Below are 16,649 nucleotides of genomic sequence, written 5' to 3'. Positions count from 1 at the left end.
GTCAGGAAGTGGTCTTGATTCAATTGGATCTAGAAAAGGCTTTTGACTATTTAGATTGGTCTTTCATTGCAGAACTTATGTCTACTATGGGCTTTGGTACTCGGATGTCCCGCTTGATCTACACCATTAGTGCTGCGGCTTCTTCGCGAGTAATGCTAAATGGCGGTGTTATAGAGCCCTTTGTCCTTGCACGCTCTGTGAGACAGGGTTGCCCGTTTAGTCCTCTCTTCTTTGCCCTGGTGACTCATCCGGTTCTTTCGATGTTAACAAGCTTCCATGGCAGCTTCTACTCAGTTGGCCGGATTGTCTCTTCCTTTTGGTCATTACTTCATTAGTCAATCTTTGGCTGATGACAGCTTTATGATTTTGCGAGCGGACAAGGACAATATTCGCAAGGCATTAGATGTTTGGAAGCTCTTTGGCCATGCTTCTGGTCTTCGTATCAATGCTTTCAAATCAGCCATTTTCAGTTGCACGGAGTCTGATTTACAGTCATTGGGCTGGTAGGGACAGGTGGTTTCCTGTGGTTCCATTATCAGGCATCTTGGGTACCCATTGGGTGTTGATGTTCGGCCAAAACAACTACTACAGTGGATTTCACAGAAACTAGCAGCTAAGTTTCTGTATTGGAAGTCGCAAGCTTGGCCCTTCCATGTTCGCCTCAAAGTGGCTCAGACAATTATGCTGCCAATGCTCACTTATTTCTTACCATTGCTGCCTTGGACTCCTACTACTTTGAATGCGCTCACTTGGCCCATTCGTTTCATGTTATGGAAGAAGGATTCACTGCATGCAGGTATTTCATGGATTTCGTGGTCGCATACATGTACTCCCAAACGCCTGGGTGGTGGGGCTATTTTGGATGCCGAAACTCATATGTTGGCTCTTCGTTGGTCTCTTTTTCGTGCCATGTGTGTGGAGCATCACCCGTGGGCCGTTATAGCCCGTTATTTTCTTGAGGACCGCGGGCTTCTGCATGGTAACACACAAATTTGAAGCTCCTGGTGGCATGTTCTTAATGCAGACTCTTGGTTCTCGAGTCCTTCCTTATCCCTGCTTGTTCATTTGGTTGGCTCCTGGCAATTGGTTCTCCAGAAGGCGCGTTGGCATCCAGCGGAGGAACGCTTACATACTAACTCTTTTCAACTGGAATTGTTGGCAGCCTCGAGATTTTTTTCATGGGACGGCAAACATGAGCTCAGACCAAAATTTAACCGTATGGCCCGTTTGGGTTTGACTTCAGTGCAGATGCCATCCTTGCCAGTCACAATGTCTTCATATCGTTTCGTACGGCCAGGAGGCTTTTCAAAATCTCTCGTGGCTACCGTGATTTGTGGGAACACCTTTTGTTAGTGCTCCAAAGCAGGCAACCCTTTCCTACCCTTGCTGTGGATCGTCCTTGGCAGGCTGGGTCCTTGCAGGTCGGTTGAATTTGGAAAAGGCCTCAGCTAACCAGGTGTACCATCTCCTGATTAAAGATCATCAATGGCTGGTTATCAAAGCTAATGCTGTATGGGGGTTGCGCAAAGCTTAGTCATGGTGGAAGGCAACTGTGATGGAGGGTTGGTTGAACAAGACACCTTTCAAATGCAAGGTCTTTCTTTGGAGGGTAATGATTGGTGGTCTTCGTCTTGCCTTGGCCCTTTCCAAGCGTTGAATCTCTAACGACAATTGTTTCTTCTGCACCACTACTGTGGAATCGGCCCGCCATCGATTTATTTCTTGCCCTCTCGCAAAGAAGATTTGGTTGCTTTTGTCAGTGGTTTGGTGAGCTGTGGTGGGTTTCTCACTAAGCCCTTTCGATTGGGTTTTTGTATGCCCAAAATACCCTACACCGGCTCAGTTGCATATGAAGATCTTGTTCCACTTTCTTAGATACTGGGGATGCTGGCACAATTGGACCACTCGGAATGCCTTTCTTTTTGATTCAGCCTCTAATGTTCAGGGTCACATTGCCAGGCTTAAAGGCCTCTTGCTTTGGCAGATAGATCTCATTCGGCACTCTGACTTGCTCCCTCGGGAAGACTTACTTCCTTGGCATATGGCAATTTCCTTTGTGTCTTTGCCATGATTTTTGTAACTCTTTCCTGCTTTTGTACTGACTGTTTACACAGGTTGGCTTAGAGCCATCGTGCATCTTGTACTCATGTAAACTTGTACCTTTTTTCGTAATTAATACAATCACCTTTTATGAAAAAAAAAAAGAGAGAGAGAGAGTGTGAGTGAGAAAGTTAATCTAGTGATCACTTTGGACAATTTACAATTTTATGCACATGTGAACTGCACCACATTTATGCAAATCATAACCTTTTTGCCGTCTATGTCATAAGGGAGAGGAAGAGGCTATGTGTTAAATTACCAGGTGTTTCAATTATTGTTGCATTCTTCTTGAAGTATTTAGTTGCACTACACTTTATTGATTAGGATCTGGACCTATATGTAACACAACAATGGTCCAAGGTGCATTTTCATATCTGGTTTGTTTCACATGTTTTTTGATTCTTTTGTGGGTTTGGCTGATATTTCCTTTTGGCCAGCCATTGGCAGATGCACGGAAGTATGGATTTGCTGAAATTTGTGAAATACTTGAAGCACATGGTGCAAAAGAGGAGGTACTTCGAAGTTTTTACTCTACCCATGATGAGTATGGAATTTTATCAAGAGAAGTGCGTGCCTTTTTTTTGGCTGGCCAAAGTTTGATTCCAGTTAGGCTTGTCTCTTGCACTATATTGATATTGTAGTCTCTCTTCTTTTGTGTGCTTTCCAGGTACCTTCTCCAGGCATTGGTTCAAAGCATGATACGCTTATCCCAAAGGTATATTGGAACAAACGAGAGTACAACCACAACTAAGTGTAGTGTCTTAGTTTTAAATGGAAAGGGTAAATTTCCTTTAGTTCAACTTTGTAGAAATATTGATGTAAAAAAGTACAGGGACAACATTTGGTTTTAGAGTGTGCTTATGCCTCTAAGCATTTGGATCCCAGTTTTTTGAGTAAGTTCAGCAGATGAATTCTTATATGCATAACCATTTACATTGGGCATCCAAGTCTTTTGTGTTATCCCTTTGTCCCAGGAGAAGTGAATGCAAAGTGGGTTTAGATACAAGGCAAAGATCTCTCTGAATCTGCTCTTTTTTTTGTTCCTCCAACCAAGAGAGGGAAAGGCCTACCTGTTTGGCCTATCAAAGTTTTCGACAAAGGTTTTCGTGGGCAGCCATTAGAAGTACCAGTTGACCAAGGCCTAAGAACAAAACAATGTAAAGCATAAGTTGTGACTGCACCTCTTGACTACTCCAGCACTGCTGGCTTAGTGCTGGCCAGTTTCACCACTCACCTGCCATCCCTAGTCCCCTTGGTTTCCTTCATTTTGCTTTGAATGGGTTGTCATCCTTGGGAGGAGTCCGTCAGATTTCCCACTGCAGCAGTTGAATGCAAGGGCAGGATGACTTCGGCTGGGCAGTCACTGCCTTCTTCCCTAAGGCTTGACGAGTACTTCATGCCACTTCTAATGAAGAGCCTATGGTCAGTTTGTAGACTCTGCCATTGGTAATGATAGACTAAGAAGAGATTTCTCTCTAGACTCTAGTGAGTCTATGTACAGCAAAAGTCTTGGTCAATGAGAGTCTTTGCAAATAGGCCCACATCTGAACTCAATGAGCATTGCATTTCCATATTGGATCTCTAAATTAGTCTCATATTTGTGAGCATGAGAGAGAGAGAGAGAGAGAGAGAGAGAGAGAGAGAGAGAGAGTGTGTGTGTGTGTTTTTTACGAAAAAAAAGAGAGAGTGTGTGTGCATGCGCGTGCACGTGTGTCTGCACACCTGAGGGAGGATGTGATTTATCCAGCACAGGTCAGCTGCCCACAAACAGCGCAGGGTGCTGTAAGAGACAGGTGGGTGCTGCCACACAATGGGTGGGGCACAGGCAGGTGTAGCCACAGATTGGCGGAGCTGCCACAGGCAGGGTGGACACAGTTACTGACAGGGTAGGTGCTGCTACAGTCAGGGTGGGGCAGTCAAATTCAGGTCATGCTCACAGACAGGGGACTGCAGGCAGTTTGTAGGCGGGCTACATAGGCTGAGGGTGGGCACTCGAGCCAGTAGTAGCAGATGGGGCTGCAGGTGCTGAATACCCTGCAAGTGGGGGTGGAGATTAATCAGCCACAGATTCAGAGGCAGGTGAAGGGTGTATATCAGATATAGGCCAGACCTACGAAGTGCTGCATAGGGGCAGAGATGGAGACCTCATGTGGCATTGATATGAATTTTCTGGATCAGCACTTGGCTAGGGTGGAAGGTGAAGATAACTTGATTCTCATGAGGAGTCACAGACTGAGGACATTCTTGAAGATGCTGAAGACGATGAAGCAGGTAAACGCCGCAAGATAGTGGTGGATCCCATGGACATGAGTGCTTCGGAATCCTCACAGCAGCATGGTTGCCCTTCTTTACAGGGGGATGTGGACAAGTACCAAGGTATGCTTGGTCAAGCTAATAGCTGGATGGGTGAGTATGCTCGTGCGATTGAGGGAAAGGTGTCTGCCTTACCAGATGGGGGGCATGTGGTGGCAGTGCTGGGTACATATATTATGTTGCAACAAATTTTGGCCTTCCATGAGCTAGCTGCCATCTTTGACTCCATTGGTCATGTTAAATGCAGTAAACATATCTCCAACACAGTGATGGAATGTAATGAGCACACCCCTGATGACGTGATGGCAGATTCTCAAGCCCTCCATAGTCACAACATTGCCTTCCTCCTCAGGGAGGATGGTAAATAACCTGATTTAGCACTAATTATAGCAAGCAAAAAATTCACATAACTGAAAATGCACACTTTACCACTTTAATCCTGGACATTGGATTGGATTGGTCCCAAAATTGGCGCCCCTTGTGGTATGTCTTTATCTTATGTTGCAAATGGAAGAAGTACAACTCAGATCTTGTGATCTCCTCCACTAATCCAAGTGCCTCTTGTTGTCAAAACTGACCAAAAGTCTCCAAATAGGCTTAAGGATCTAGTACCATGAAGAATGATTGGAAGTTAGGATCAACATGATAAAAACCATAATGGCAAATGAGATAGTGATAATCAAACAACAGTTTATGAGCCCTTCACTAATGCTAATGCCTCTTAAATAGGCAAAGTACAAATGAATTAGCCTCTTTTTAAGCTTGTGATCTCAACCTTGTGGGCCTCCCTCCTTAGAGTATAGATGTGCCCATTGATTCATTCCACCTCCTTGACCCTTTGAATTCCTAAAAGAAGGCTAGGGCTCATCTACTTTTCATCCATGGTGAGATGAAAGATTCAAATCTAATGATCATTCTTGGGATTAAGGTCAAAAATACATTTGATGTTGGGGAATGCAAAACATTGTATTTTAGCAAGAATAGGGCCATCACATGCATGTTTCACATGATCTTATAGATGTAATAAATAAGACATAATGTCTCACCTAGCAAGTCCAAAGAAATATTGGTAAATCAAGTATCCACATGTACATGACACAACTTAGAAACAAAATTGGTAGTAAGAACACATTCATCATCATGTGCAATCCTCTCGTAAATATTCAAATCGTAAAATCCATAAAATAATTGCCATGTGTATCACATGTTCTTAACAATCTTGCACACTTGATTAACATCTTAATCAAATGTTATCGACAAGATTATAGCATCTTAAAATTTCACGTTTCCGTGATAGACCTTCCGCGTAAAATCCTTGCAATCGTCCTTGATTGCACTACATTGCGTCAAAGAAAAATCACATTGCATTGAATTTTCCACAAGGCATCACAATCACAAGATTGGTCACTCTTGTGCAACCATTGCCATATGACCCAAACCTGTTGAAAATTTCCAACTAGGATAGACATGATATAAAGCTAAAAAACAATCTAGAACTATTGCTAGAAACCCATTGGATACATTCAAAACTCATGTTTTTCAACAATTCTAGCTCTAAAACCACGGTAAAACATATTCTCAGCATAAACCTTGACTGAAACTATCAATGGCATTTACTAACATGCTACTGTCCATGGGCCAGCTGTAAAGCATTGAAAACTGAGTATAATTTGATCATTTGTTGATCTTAGAATTGATCATAAACTCTTGCAAATGTGACCCCAACCTAATCACAAAAGAATTGCAAAAATTGATCGTATAACTAATGGAAAGATTAATGCAAAACTGATGCCAAAAGTGACCATAGATGGTTCTTAAAGTGATAAAAAATTGAGCTAAACTGATCAATATTTTTTCTCAAACTGAGGCCAAAACTCATGCCAAATAAGTTTTTTATTATTTAAATGTATAGCTGAAATTTTTGTATGATCGCGAGGAAAAAGCTCTTGCCTATCGCGTTGCGTTGTTGCCCCGCCTGCCATTGCGCGAGCTCCCCCCTGCCTTGTTGCCCCCGTGGTGCGCTTTCCCCCCCCGATTGCTCCCTCCATTTGTAGCAACTTTCCCCCTCTCCGGTAGCATAGCAGTGTGATTGGTAGGTTCTCAGCTGGGATGCGCAATGGAAACCTCTGGTCAAACGTTGGTGCATTCTACGAGTGTCCCCATATTCAAACTCCTTGTGCATCGTCCTCTTTGAGGAACAGCTCTTAGCCGTCCGTGCTATAGAGCTGGAGCTGAAAGAAACAACAATCTTTGGTCAGGTTGTAGGATACTCTCCATCTAGGGCCCAGCTTTAGGATTGGCTTCACTCCAAGTTGTGCATTGGTACAACGTGGATCGCGGAGGCAGTTCTCATGGGTCAAGGGATCTTCATGGTTCTACTTACCTCTGCGGACACAGCTCGTGAGCTAGTGGATAGCTCACCCTATGCCTCCACGAAGGGGGTCATTTATATGGTCGCTGGTACAGTGGCTTCACAGTGAAGGCATTCGCGCTCCATAACAGGTTTCTTAGCATCCAGTCACCTTACTTTTCCTTGGACTGGCAGTGAAGTATCTCCAGTTAGTGGAGGACTTTGGATGGCTCTTCGGTAGATTCTTTCTATCTCCTTTGTGGATGCAGTGATAGCTGCAGGAGTCCCGAAGGTACAGGTGGTTGTGAAAGATACAAAGAATATACCAAAGTTTCTGGAGATTCAAGTAGGCAGACACTCCTTAAGGCAGCAAATTATAGTGATTGGGCAGCCAGGGCAGTGCCTGCGATGCCGTGACTTTGGGCATCAGGCAGTAGATTGCATGTGCTTCAGAGCCAAGGTGGCTTCACCGACAGGCATGCAGGTGGACGCTGACAGTTTTACACGGGTCTAGAGATGACAGAGAGGGAGACGGCAGGGGGGCCGCAGTCAGCCCCTCAGACATAGCCACGGCAGGAGGGAGCAGGGGGGAGAGTGACAATCGAGCACCCCACAGCCCTCCCCTGCTCGTCCCACCTAGCAGCTCTCCCCTGCTCGCCCCACGCGGTAGGACCACACGGGTCTAGAGACGACAGAGAGGGACACATCAGGGGGCCCGCAGTCAGCCCCTCAGACATAGCCACGGCAGTAGGGAGCAGGAGAGCGAGCGACGAACGAGCACCCCACAGCCCTCCCCTGCTCGTCCCACCTGGCAGCTCTCCCCTGCTCGCCCCACCCGGCAGGACCACATACCTCCACATCCACCACCCATGGAGGCATCAGCGGCTACCTCACTGGAGATCCCATAGTTCCCACACCCACCCACCCCACTCCCTCCCCCTCCCTCCCCATGGTTCCCCCCTCGACCCTAGCCCACAGCCCCCCCGGCCCCCCCACACCCACCTCGTACCTCTGACCACCCCACCATCCCTGGATCTTCCTCCTTCCTAACATCTCCCCTGCTGATCAGTTCCCCTAATCCTCACCCAGTACAGGTGACCCCCCCTTGCCCATCCCCCCCCTTTCCACAGGAGGTGATGAGCCCCATACGCCTACATCCTCCCCTCACCAGTAGCCTAGCCACCCCCCTCCCCACACAGCCACTAGCTCATTTATCCCTGCCGCCCATTACACTTTCCCGAGACAAGCGCAGGTGCTACCACAGGAGTTCTTTCGCAGTGGTCTGTGGTCCTACTTGAGAGTTGCGGAGTGCGGAGAGTTCCCACTACCTCTGGAGGTGGGGACCTTCGTAGTACGCAAATCAAGGAATGGGAAGGTCCATTTACTAGCACCACGGGATGGACCAAACTATGCTTTCTCCCTTCAGACCTCTCACTTAGGAGATTGGACGATGACACAAATAGAGGAGGAGATGAAGAGTCAGGTGGCAGACCACATCTCCCGGTGGATGGGAGGAGGAGGACTAGTACCCTTTTCCTAGTAGTGGCCTGGTTGCATGATGGATATTAACTGGTGGGCTGGTACTGAGGTCTCATTTCTGAGCATTATCTTTTGAGCCCCTCCACAATTTAGAGCAGCGATGGATGTGATTGAGTGGCCCCTGGCACAGACTGTTGTTTCTACCAGTGTACAGAGTCATGCCTCTCAGCTTGGTTGATAGATGCCTTGGTGGTACCACCTGGAGCATCTATCACCCCCATGGTCCGCCCGAGGGCCACCAAGGGGGAATGGAGTTCACCGTCCAGGCCTACGACGACAAAGCGTATTCGCATGCCCCATAGCTCTTCTTCTTCATCAGCAGCTTCCACACCGAATGTTCGGTCAGTCACAGGTTTTCCTATGAGTCTACATCTTGCATCATCGTGGAATGTGAATAGCCTCCACTACAGTGGGTCATGTGGTTCCAAGAAGTTGATTGCTCGGTAGGAGTTGCAGCTTGCCCTTGCTGGACGGATCGACATCTTACTTTTGTAGGCGTAGAAGCTCACCCCCGCTCAGGCCCATCGGGTAGGGAAGGTACTCCTAGGCAGTTCACACACCTATTGGGAGTATGCCATCGGTGCCCTCGGTAGGAGTGGACGCATATGCACCTCTATTGGCCAGAGCCTCACCACTTGTGTACGTGACCATGGGACAATTGTGGGAGGGAGGGTTCTATGGATTAGATTGGATATTAGGGACTTGTGCCTTGGAGTTCTCAAGATTTATGCCCCTACTAAGGTTAGGGCACAATGCAAGTTCTAGGTGGAGATTGCAGTAGGACTCCCAGAGGTGGACTCCTAGATTATTGGAGGAGACTTCAACAACGTGGAGGCCTTAGAGGACCAGCAGGGCAGAGGCAAAATTTACCAGGGTATGGCAAGGAAGGAGTAGGATGCATGGGAGGTCTTCCTCCTCGCAGTAGGAGCATGTGATGCTTGGAGGGACCCAGCTTTCCATAGTAGGGAGAGGTCACTGGACTTCTCTTAGGGATACAAGTGGTTGGGCGGAGTTTTGCTGGAGCGGTTGGACAGGTTCTATGTGGGAGAGTTGGGGTGCTCTCATGGAGGCAAGGTAGAGCAGTTGGCCGACACCACTCTGTCTGATCATTGCCCGATTGTCCTGACACTTGATGCTCGAGTTTCAGCCCTGGACACATGATCTTGTTGGATCCTTGACTTGATCTATAGGAGGGAGGAGGTGAGGAGGCAGATTGAGCAGCTCTGGACTAGGGAGTGGGAACAGGAGGGACCGGATTGCAGAGGAGGTTGCAGAGGTCCTAGCTGAGTCGAGCAAGATCTGCCAGGAGGCAGTCCTACAGGTCAGGCAACAGAGTTGGGAGGAGGAGAGAGCACTCTAGCGAGACCTAGCAGCCACATAGAGACTACTCTAGGAGGCACCACGGGATCCCGCTCTCCTTGCACAGGAAGTGCGTGCACGGGCAGCCCTCACTGGCGTCGAGGACAGGCGCTTGGAGTTTTCCTTCTGTACCTCAGCAACTTTTTGGGCGCGGAAGAGGGACATAATGTGCAGGGAGTTTTTCTACGTGCATCAGCCTTGCACCTTAGGAGATTAGATTCGCAGCGTTCGGGATGAGTATGGGAGGATTCGCTCTAGCCCAGATGAGGTGATGGAGATTGCCACTGACTACTATAGACACCTTTTCCAGCAGGAGGTAGTCTTAGCCGGAGGGTAGTGCTGTAGACAGCCGGTCTGGGACCACATCCCATTCCTTGTCCTAGAAGAGATGGGATGCTCCCTCCTAGACCCCTTCACAGAGAAGGAATTAGAGGAGGCTTTCCATGCATAGGAGAGGCAGAAATGCCCGGTCTTTCTAAGGCCTTTTTCACTACCTACTAGGAGGTGGTGAAGGACCCCCTACTGCTGGCCTTTCAGGAGATTTTTAGCTCAGGATGGATGCCAGGGAGTTTATCGGCAGGTCTTATCAGTCTCCTCCCCAAAGGGGGAGACCGGTTGGAGCTATCCCAATGGAGACCGATCACCCTGTTGTCAGTGGCCTATAAGGCACTGGCCAAGATGATCGGTAGGCGGCTCCGCCCCCATGCTTCTAGACATCATTCATGACACATAGATAGGTTTTGTCCAGGATAGGAGCATCATAGACAATGTCTTCACCTTCTCTTTCAGGCAACTGAGTGGGCCCAACACAGTGGTTAGGGATTGGCTGTACTTCTCCTGGACTTCGAGAAAGCCTATGACAAGGTTGACTGGGACTTCTTACATGGCACCATGGTGAGGTTGGGCTTCCCCCAGCAGGCATGGATCCACGGGGTCTTTGCACTTTATAGATCAGCTACTAGCAGGGTTCTCATAGGTGGCAGGAGGGGGGAGGAGGTTTGGCTGGAGAGATTGGTCCGGCAGGGCTGTTCTCTGGCCCCATATCTGTTCCTAGTCTTTGCAGAGACGATGTCTTACTTCCTCCGTTCACGTGTGAGCGGGCTACGTGGCCTTTGACTTCCGGTGAGGGAGGAGACGGATCTATTAGATTTAGAGTATGCAGATGATACCACACTTTATATACAAGATGATGAGATGATACTGGAGAGAGTGAGACTAATTTTGCAGTGGGACCAAAAATTAATTGGCGAAAGTCAGTTGATTTTCTTGCGGACCCGAACTCTAGCACAGAGTGGGGCGTCCACTTGGGATTCAAATGGGTGTGTAGAGGGCAAACCGTCCGATACCTAGGGTTCCAGGTGGGATTCGATATCACTATTGCCCAGTAGTTTCTTCCAGTTTTCAACTCTATTAGGCGGAAGCTGACCTACTGGAGTACTGCTTGCCTTTCCTTAGCGGGAAGAGCCCTGGGGGTCAACCAAGTTCTCCTGGCTATAGCTTGGTACATTGCTCATGTCGGTGCTTTTCTTCGTCTTGTGTAGTTCAGCTTCGCTATCTAGTGCGGAATTTTCTCTGGGCCGGCTCAGATGGTTCCAGGGATTCTCGAACCAAGGTGGCGTGGGCGATCATCATTCGATATCGGTGCGAGGGAGGGCTTGGGATCATAGACCCAGAGTTCCAAAGCTTGGCCCTTTTGGGCAAGCTAGTAGTCTGTGGGCTCACACCAAGAGGGTAGACTTGGAAGGTCCTACTACAGGAGGGTTTCCAAGAGGGCTTGGGATCATAGACTAAGAGTTCCAAAGCTTGGCCCTTTTGGGCAAGCTAGTAGTCCGCGGGCCTACACCAAGAGGGAAGATTTGGAAGGTCCTACTGCAGGAGGGTTTCCAGGAGGGCTTAGGATCATAGACCCAGAGTTTCAAAGCTTGGCCCTTTTGGGCAAGCTAGTAGTCCGCGGGCTCACACCAAGAGGGCAGACTTGGAAGGTCCTATTGCAAGAGGGTTTCCAGGCGTGCAGATCGAGGTTTAGAGGTGATTGGAGGCCCTCCTTGAGATGGATCTTTACGATAGCCCAGATCCTCCTTCCTCCGCAACCTACCTCGTGTGTGGCCGGGCCTGTGTAAGGCCCTAATTTAGAGGCCCCTAGGATGCTAGGAGGGTTGGTTGGGAGGCCGGCCTTGTTCGTACTATCAGGACGTGGCATGAGGTGTACAGGATGGTGGACTAGGAGGTGTTGTAGCAGGCATCAGGTTGTCAAAGAGGAGTTGAGCTGAGGAGAAGGGAGATCGACGTAGCAATATCTCAGGAGTGGCTTGACCCTTCGATCCGATAGCCGGTAGAGCTTGGGGAGGTATGGGCAGGTAGATTTTTACTGGCAGGTATCCCTCTACAGGTGATAGGTAGAGTGGGGCGCGCTCCTTGTGGGATTTTCTTCATCATGTAGGAGGGGGGGCGTTTGGTCCCTGACAGAGGGCAACAGGATGAGGAGATAGTTGTCCTTCCTTGGAGGAGGATTCTTGTGGTTGGTCTTCAGGGAAAGACCTGGCGTTTGGACCCTTATGTATTCTGGGAGGAGTTTCGGGAGTGGCGCCTCTGGATATGGGAGAGCAGGCCACTTGATGAGCTAGAGTGGGACCCTACAGAGTGACTATGACCGGCCATTGCGGTCGCCAAGAAGCCATTGAGGTTCTTGGAGTACACAGCTAGGATCGACAAACATGTACTGAGACAGGAGGAGATGGATTGGGCGCCTTCGCGTAGTAAATATTGGGCGGAGCACAGCATCACGGATGCCTTCTGTTGGACTTTCTGGTGCCGCCTATGGGACAGCTGGAGGCCGAGGAGGGTATCATATTTCCTATGGCTTTTGGCACACGGAGGTTTGGCGGTGGGGAGTTTGCTAGCTGAGATGCAGCAAGATGGAGGATGTAAACGCTGCCCATAGCAGCTTTTGGAAACTCCAAAGCACCACCTTTGGTCGTGTGAGGCGGTACATCTTGTGTGGAGAGGAGCATGCCACATTCTCCGCCGTCTGGCACCCAGCCTTGGACGTATCTCGTGGGGAGCTTTCTACTGGCAGGCAGTCAACTAGGGTCGTTACCTTTTGTATGAGGCTGGGATGCAGAACACGATTTTCATCATTGAGGCTGGGTCTTGTGCAATGGTCAGCTTGGAGGCTTTACCCAGTCGCCAGGTATTGGAGCCCACAGCAGCCGCTCTGAGATATGGGAGATTGTAGGGAGTCTTACTAGATGACATATTTGGAAGGCACGTTGTCAGGAGGTTTTTGGCGGGGAGAGCCTTTCAGTAGAGGTGACTTTGGCAGAGCTTTGTACTTCCATCATCCACTCCCTCGGCGGCCGGTGGGACCAGGTGCAGGGCGAGCCTCGAGCTGGTTAGGAGCTCCGTTTTCACTTCCTGCACATCTGGGGTGGCCAGGACCTGTTCTTCATGATGTAGGTAGGGAGCCCCAGATGGCGATACACCCCCCTCCATGGCTTCTTGCCCCCATCCCCCCAGACCGCCTTGAGAGGCTTGTATACATGATGTATTTGTGACTTTGCATCAGCTCCAGCTAGTCTGTTGAGCATGAGCACTCCGTTGTAATCAGTTTTTTGAGTAAAATAATTAGCCACACTTTACTTGCCAAAAAAAAAAAGCTCATGCCAAATTTGATCATAAACTAATGCAAAAGTATAGTTTCAGTGCCTGGGGAAACACAATACATTTGCATACATCTCACAGTGACTAGTACATTGAGTAGTGACCTCGTGGTAGACATACTGTCAGCATCGTATCTTGGATGTATACTGAATATATTCGAGATCCACTACGTACAAGAGTTGTCCATAGCTAGAGGAGTGGAAGTGTTGCCTCCCCCTTGAGCATCAGGCAATGCTTCGGACCCTTGCTCTACTAAACCAAAGTGAGCCCAAAACAAAGTCCGCTCTAATTGAAAGGCATCTTGGTAGAGTTGCAACAAGTGAGGATGGTTTGCCAAGTCATCCTCTTCATTCACTCTGGATCTATTGATAAAACAATGTTAAAGCTTCACCAAGAAGCATATTGGAAACTTTATGTCTAACTTTCCTTACCTCGAAACCTCACATAGGTTGTAGGCCTTTCTTCCTCTTAAGCATTGTGATGCTTTATATTTTCACATTGCTACAATTCTAACTTAACCAATATGCAACATTGCATCCAATTGACCAACCCCTCATGTATATCCGACATGCTAGGAGCACCGGATGCATTAGGAAACATTCTTTTTTACATACTTTGGACCATTGCAATGTGATTGTGCATGGGAATTTGCATACTACCAGTCATACCAACATACATTTTCTAGTATGGGTTGAGCTAAGAAATGCATTCCATGCTGATTAGCCACTTAAACAGCCCCAAAACAAGCTTAATTTAATGTCTCCATCTGAAGCCTATGTGAGGAGGTGCGAATCTATCTGATAGCAACCCTTAACGCTATGGGAGAGATGGGTGTCCATATATGCTGGCCGAATAGTGAAACCATCATTAGAGAGACACAAGAAATGACTCCTCTAGAACTCCATCCTTGATCCTACAGGGAGTGGTGGATGGATCCATGTCCTTGCTATCTCAATCCTCAAGATATCAGCTTTGATCACTTGGTTCGCAACTTTGATTGACTGAGAGAAAGTGTAGGGCTGTCAAGGCTATAATCCAAAGGTGGAATACGGTAAATATCCAAACCATGTAGGCTCATCCAAATAGCCATCTGTGAAAACCAAGAGTTCTTCTCGCCTCCTACTGCTAGTTGTCTAGATGAGGTTAGTGCGAATCTAGAGTATCTATGGGGTGGAAGTTCCCATAGTCTGTGCCAAAAGGTCATTGCCCTAAAAAGTGCCTCCGTAACTATAGGTGTTGCCTCTAGCTGTGCTCTGACTATGGGATGTGGGGTGCAGGGCTTACTCCTAATCATGCGTGCTATCATCATGATCAATGGCCTTTCCATGCTATCTCAACCATCATAATAATCCCTCTCTACTCCAATCTGATCAATGAGTGGGCTAAGACGCCTGTGGTACAAGTTGCAACCCCATACCTCTGTTCCATATAGTAATGTAGGTGTGACTAGGGCGTCAAACAACTAGAGTTTGGGTGCGGGGCTCTTGGAACTGTATGTGAGCACATTGACTCTCGAGTGCCCCCAGTGCTGCGTATCCACGTGTCAGACGTGCCTCTGATGCCTGTCTCCCCTAAATGTGAAGTGGTACATAGATCTAGTCACCCATGCTGCTGAAGTATTAAAAACCATGGTTTTGGTCTTCCCAAGGTTCACTGTGAGGTCTTTATCTCTACAGAAGATATGCAAAGCATCTAGATGGCACTGCAATCCCTCCAGTGAATTTGAAATGAGAACAATATCATCTGCATACAATAATATTGGTATCAGCACCCCTTCTAGGCTGGTTCCTCCTCGGTCTATGTAATCAGACACTTCATCTATGTATAGACCAAACAATGTGGGTGAAAGTGAACATCCTTGTTTCACTCCTATGGTACCATCAATCCTCTCTGATAGCCCCCTAGGTGCTCGTACATGACCTGTCGCTGCCTCATAGAATGCATAGATACCCCATCGTATACCCTCTGGTACTCCAATGTCCTGCAATCACTGCATGATGCGTGAGGCACTGTATCAAAAACTTTGCGAAAGTCTACAAAGCAACAATAGATCCTCTCGACCCTCCTCAATAATGACTCTAAGTGTGAGAATATGGTTCAGCGTGGTATATCCTCGTCTAAAACCTGTCTGTCCTTGTGCTCTCTTGCCTTGCATTTCAGTCCACTCACTGAGTTCATGCTCCAATATAGATCCATATATCTTGGCCAAAGTATGACCGATCATGATAGTCCTGTAGTTGCTAGGAATCAGGGATCACCACTTTTAAATAGTGGAATTATATTATTTTCTGACCAACTCATAGGGAAACCTTCACATATTGTTCTATTGAACATATGTGCTAATATGGGTGCTACTATGTCACAATCATGTGAGAAATGTTTTGCTACTAGTCCATCCTCATCCTGTGCCCTCCCATTTTGTAATCTATAAATTGCATCCCTAACCATTTTTCATGTGAAGAAAGACCACTGTGTTGGCCTACAAGTTTGTGGGGGATGCATAGGTGGCTGTTTTGGCAGGTCATATAGCTGTCTCCTATAGTCAAGCCAAGCATTTGGTGATGTAATCTATATGGGGGGGACTATCTTTCATGAAACATCTTCCATGTGCTCTTGCTGTCCCCCCCCAAAAATAGCTGATATATCTCTGCTTCTGCTTTGGCTAAGTAGTCTCGTTTCTTCTTCCGCACAACGCGTTTGAAGAACGCCTTTGCTTGGCGATGTGTCTGAGTGCCTAGCTCCAGTTCCCTCTGTAAGCGAGCTTGGGTGACTCTACACTCATCATCATACCAGCTATTTTGGGGAGTAGTAGATCGTGTGGGTCTACATTGGGGAAAGGTGGGTGGGAATGCATACATGGCTGATCCATGTATGGCCTCTGCTAAATCCCTTGTACATTCTTCCAACGATCTACTCAAGTCCAATGTATGTAAAGTGGTCTACAGAGAACTAGCATAGATGTGTGAGGTGTCTTTTGTAATGCAGTATTTGGGATGTTTAGGGAGGCATGGTGTTTCATGTTTCATATGTACATAAGAGAGCATGAGTATCAAAATAGCATGATCTGTTGGTATGCCAATTGGTCTCTTAGATATCTTAAAGTTTTGGATGTCTGGTATGAATGTTGGTGAGCCTCTCAAGTAGTCCACAGTACTTTGCCCCTCCTTTGTGATTCCAACATGTCAAATTGAAAGATGCTGGCCATTGTGGCAGACCATTTAAGATGACTAGTCTATGTACACTTCCCAAACTCAATAGGTGTGTCCCATAGGTACTCACTTCTTTATCCTGGGCTCTCCTGGGTAGGCCTATTTCATCTATATTGATC

The 16,649-nt window shown here is 47.6% G+C and overlaps 1 protein-coding gene across 10 annotated transcripts in view; it reads left to right on the top strand.

Annotated features, from left to right (window-relative positions):
• The window catches only part of LOC148023417 (serine/threonine-protein kinase VIK-like), a 250,602-nt gene that overhangs the window by 32,071 nt on the left and 201,882 nt on the right, over nt 1-16,649 (top strand). For 9 of the 10 annotated variants that reach the window (XR_015693647.1, XM_087696367.1, XM_087696362.1 and 6 more), the window contains 2 exons: nt 2,538-2,666; nt 2,768-2,815. Coding sequence is in view for 9 of the 10 variants with exons in the window: in XM_087696367.1 (XP_087552493.1) it covers nt 2,538-2,666; nt 2,768-2,815 (177 nt within the window). In the remaining variant the exon portion in view is untranslated. The remainder of the gene's footprint in view (nt 1-2,537; nt 2,667-2,767; nt 2,816-16,649) is intronic. The other variant, XM_087696365.1, reaches the window with a different exon arrangement.

This window comes from Lygodium microphyllum, chromosome 16 (genome assembly GCF_053477565.2).
Source record: "Lygodium microphyllum isolate KBCC chromosome 16, Lygodium_microphyllum_v1.1.10, whole genome shotgun sequence".
Lineage (NCBI taxonomy): Eukaryota > Viridiplantae > Streptophyta > Polypodiopsida > Schizaeales > Lygodiaceae > Lygodium > Lygodium microphyllum.
Note: the sequence above shows the minus strand (reverse complement) of the source record. Positions and strands in the feature narration are given on the sequence as shown.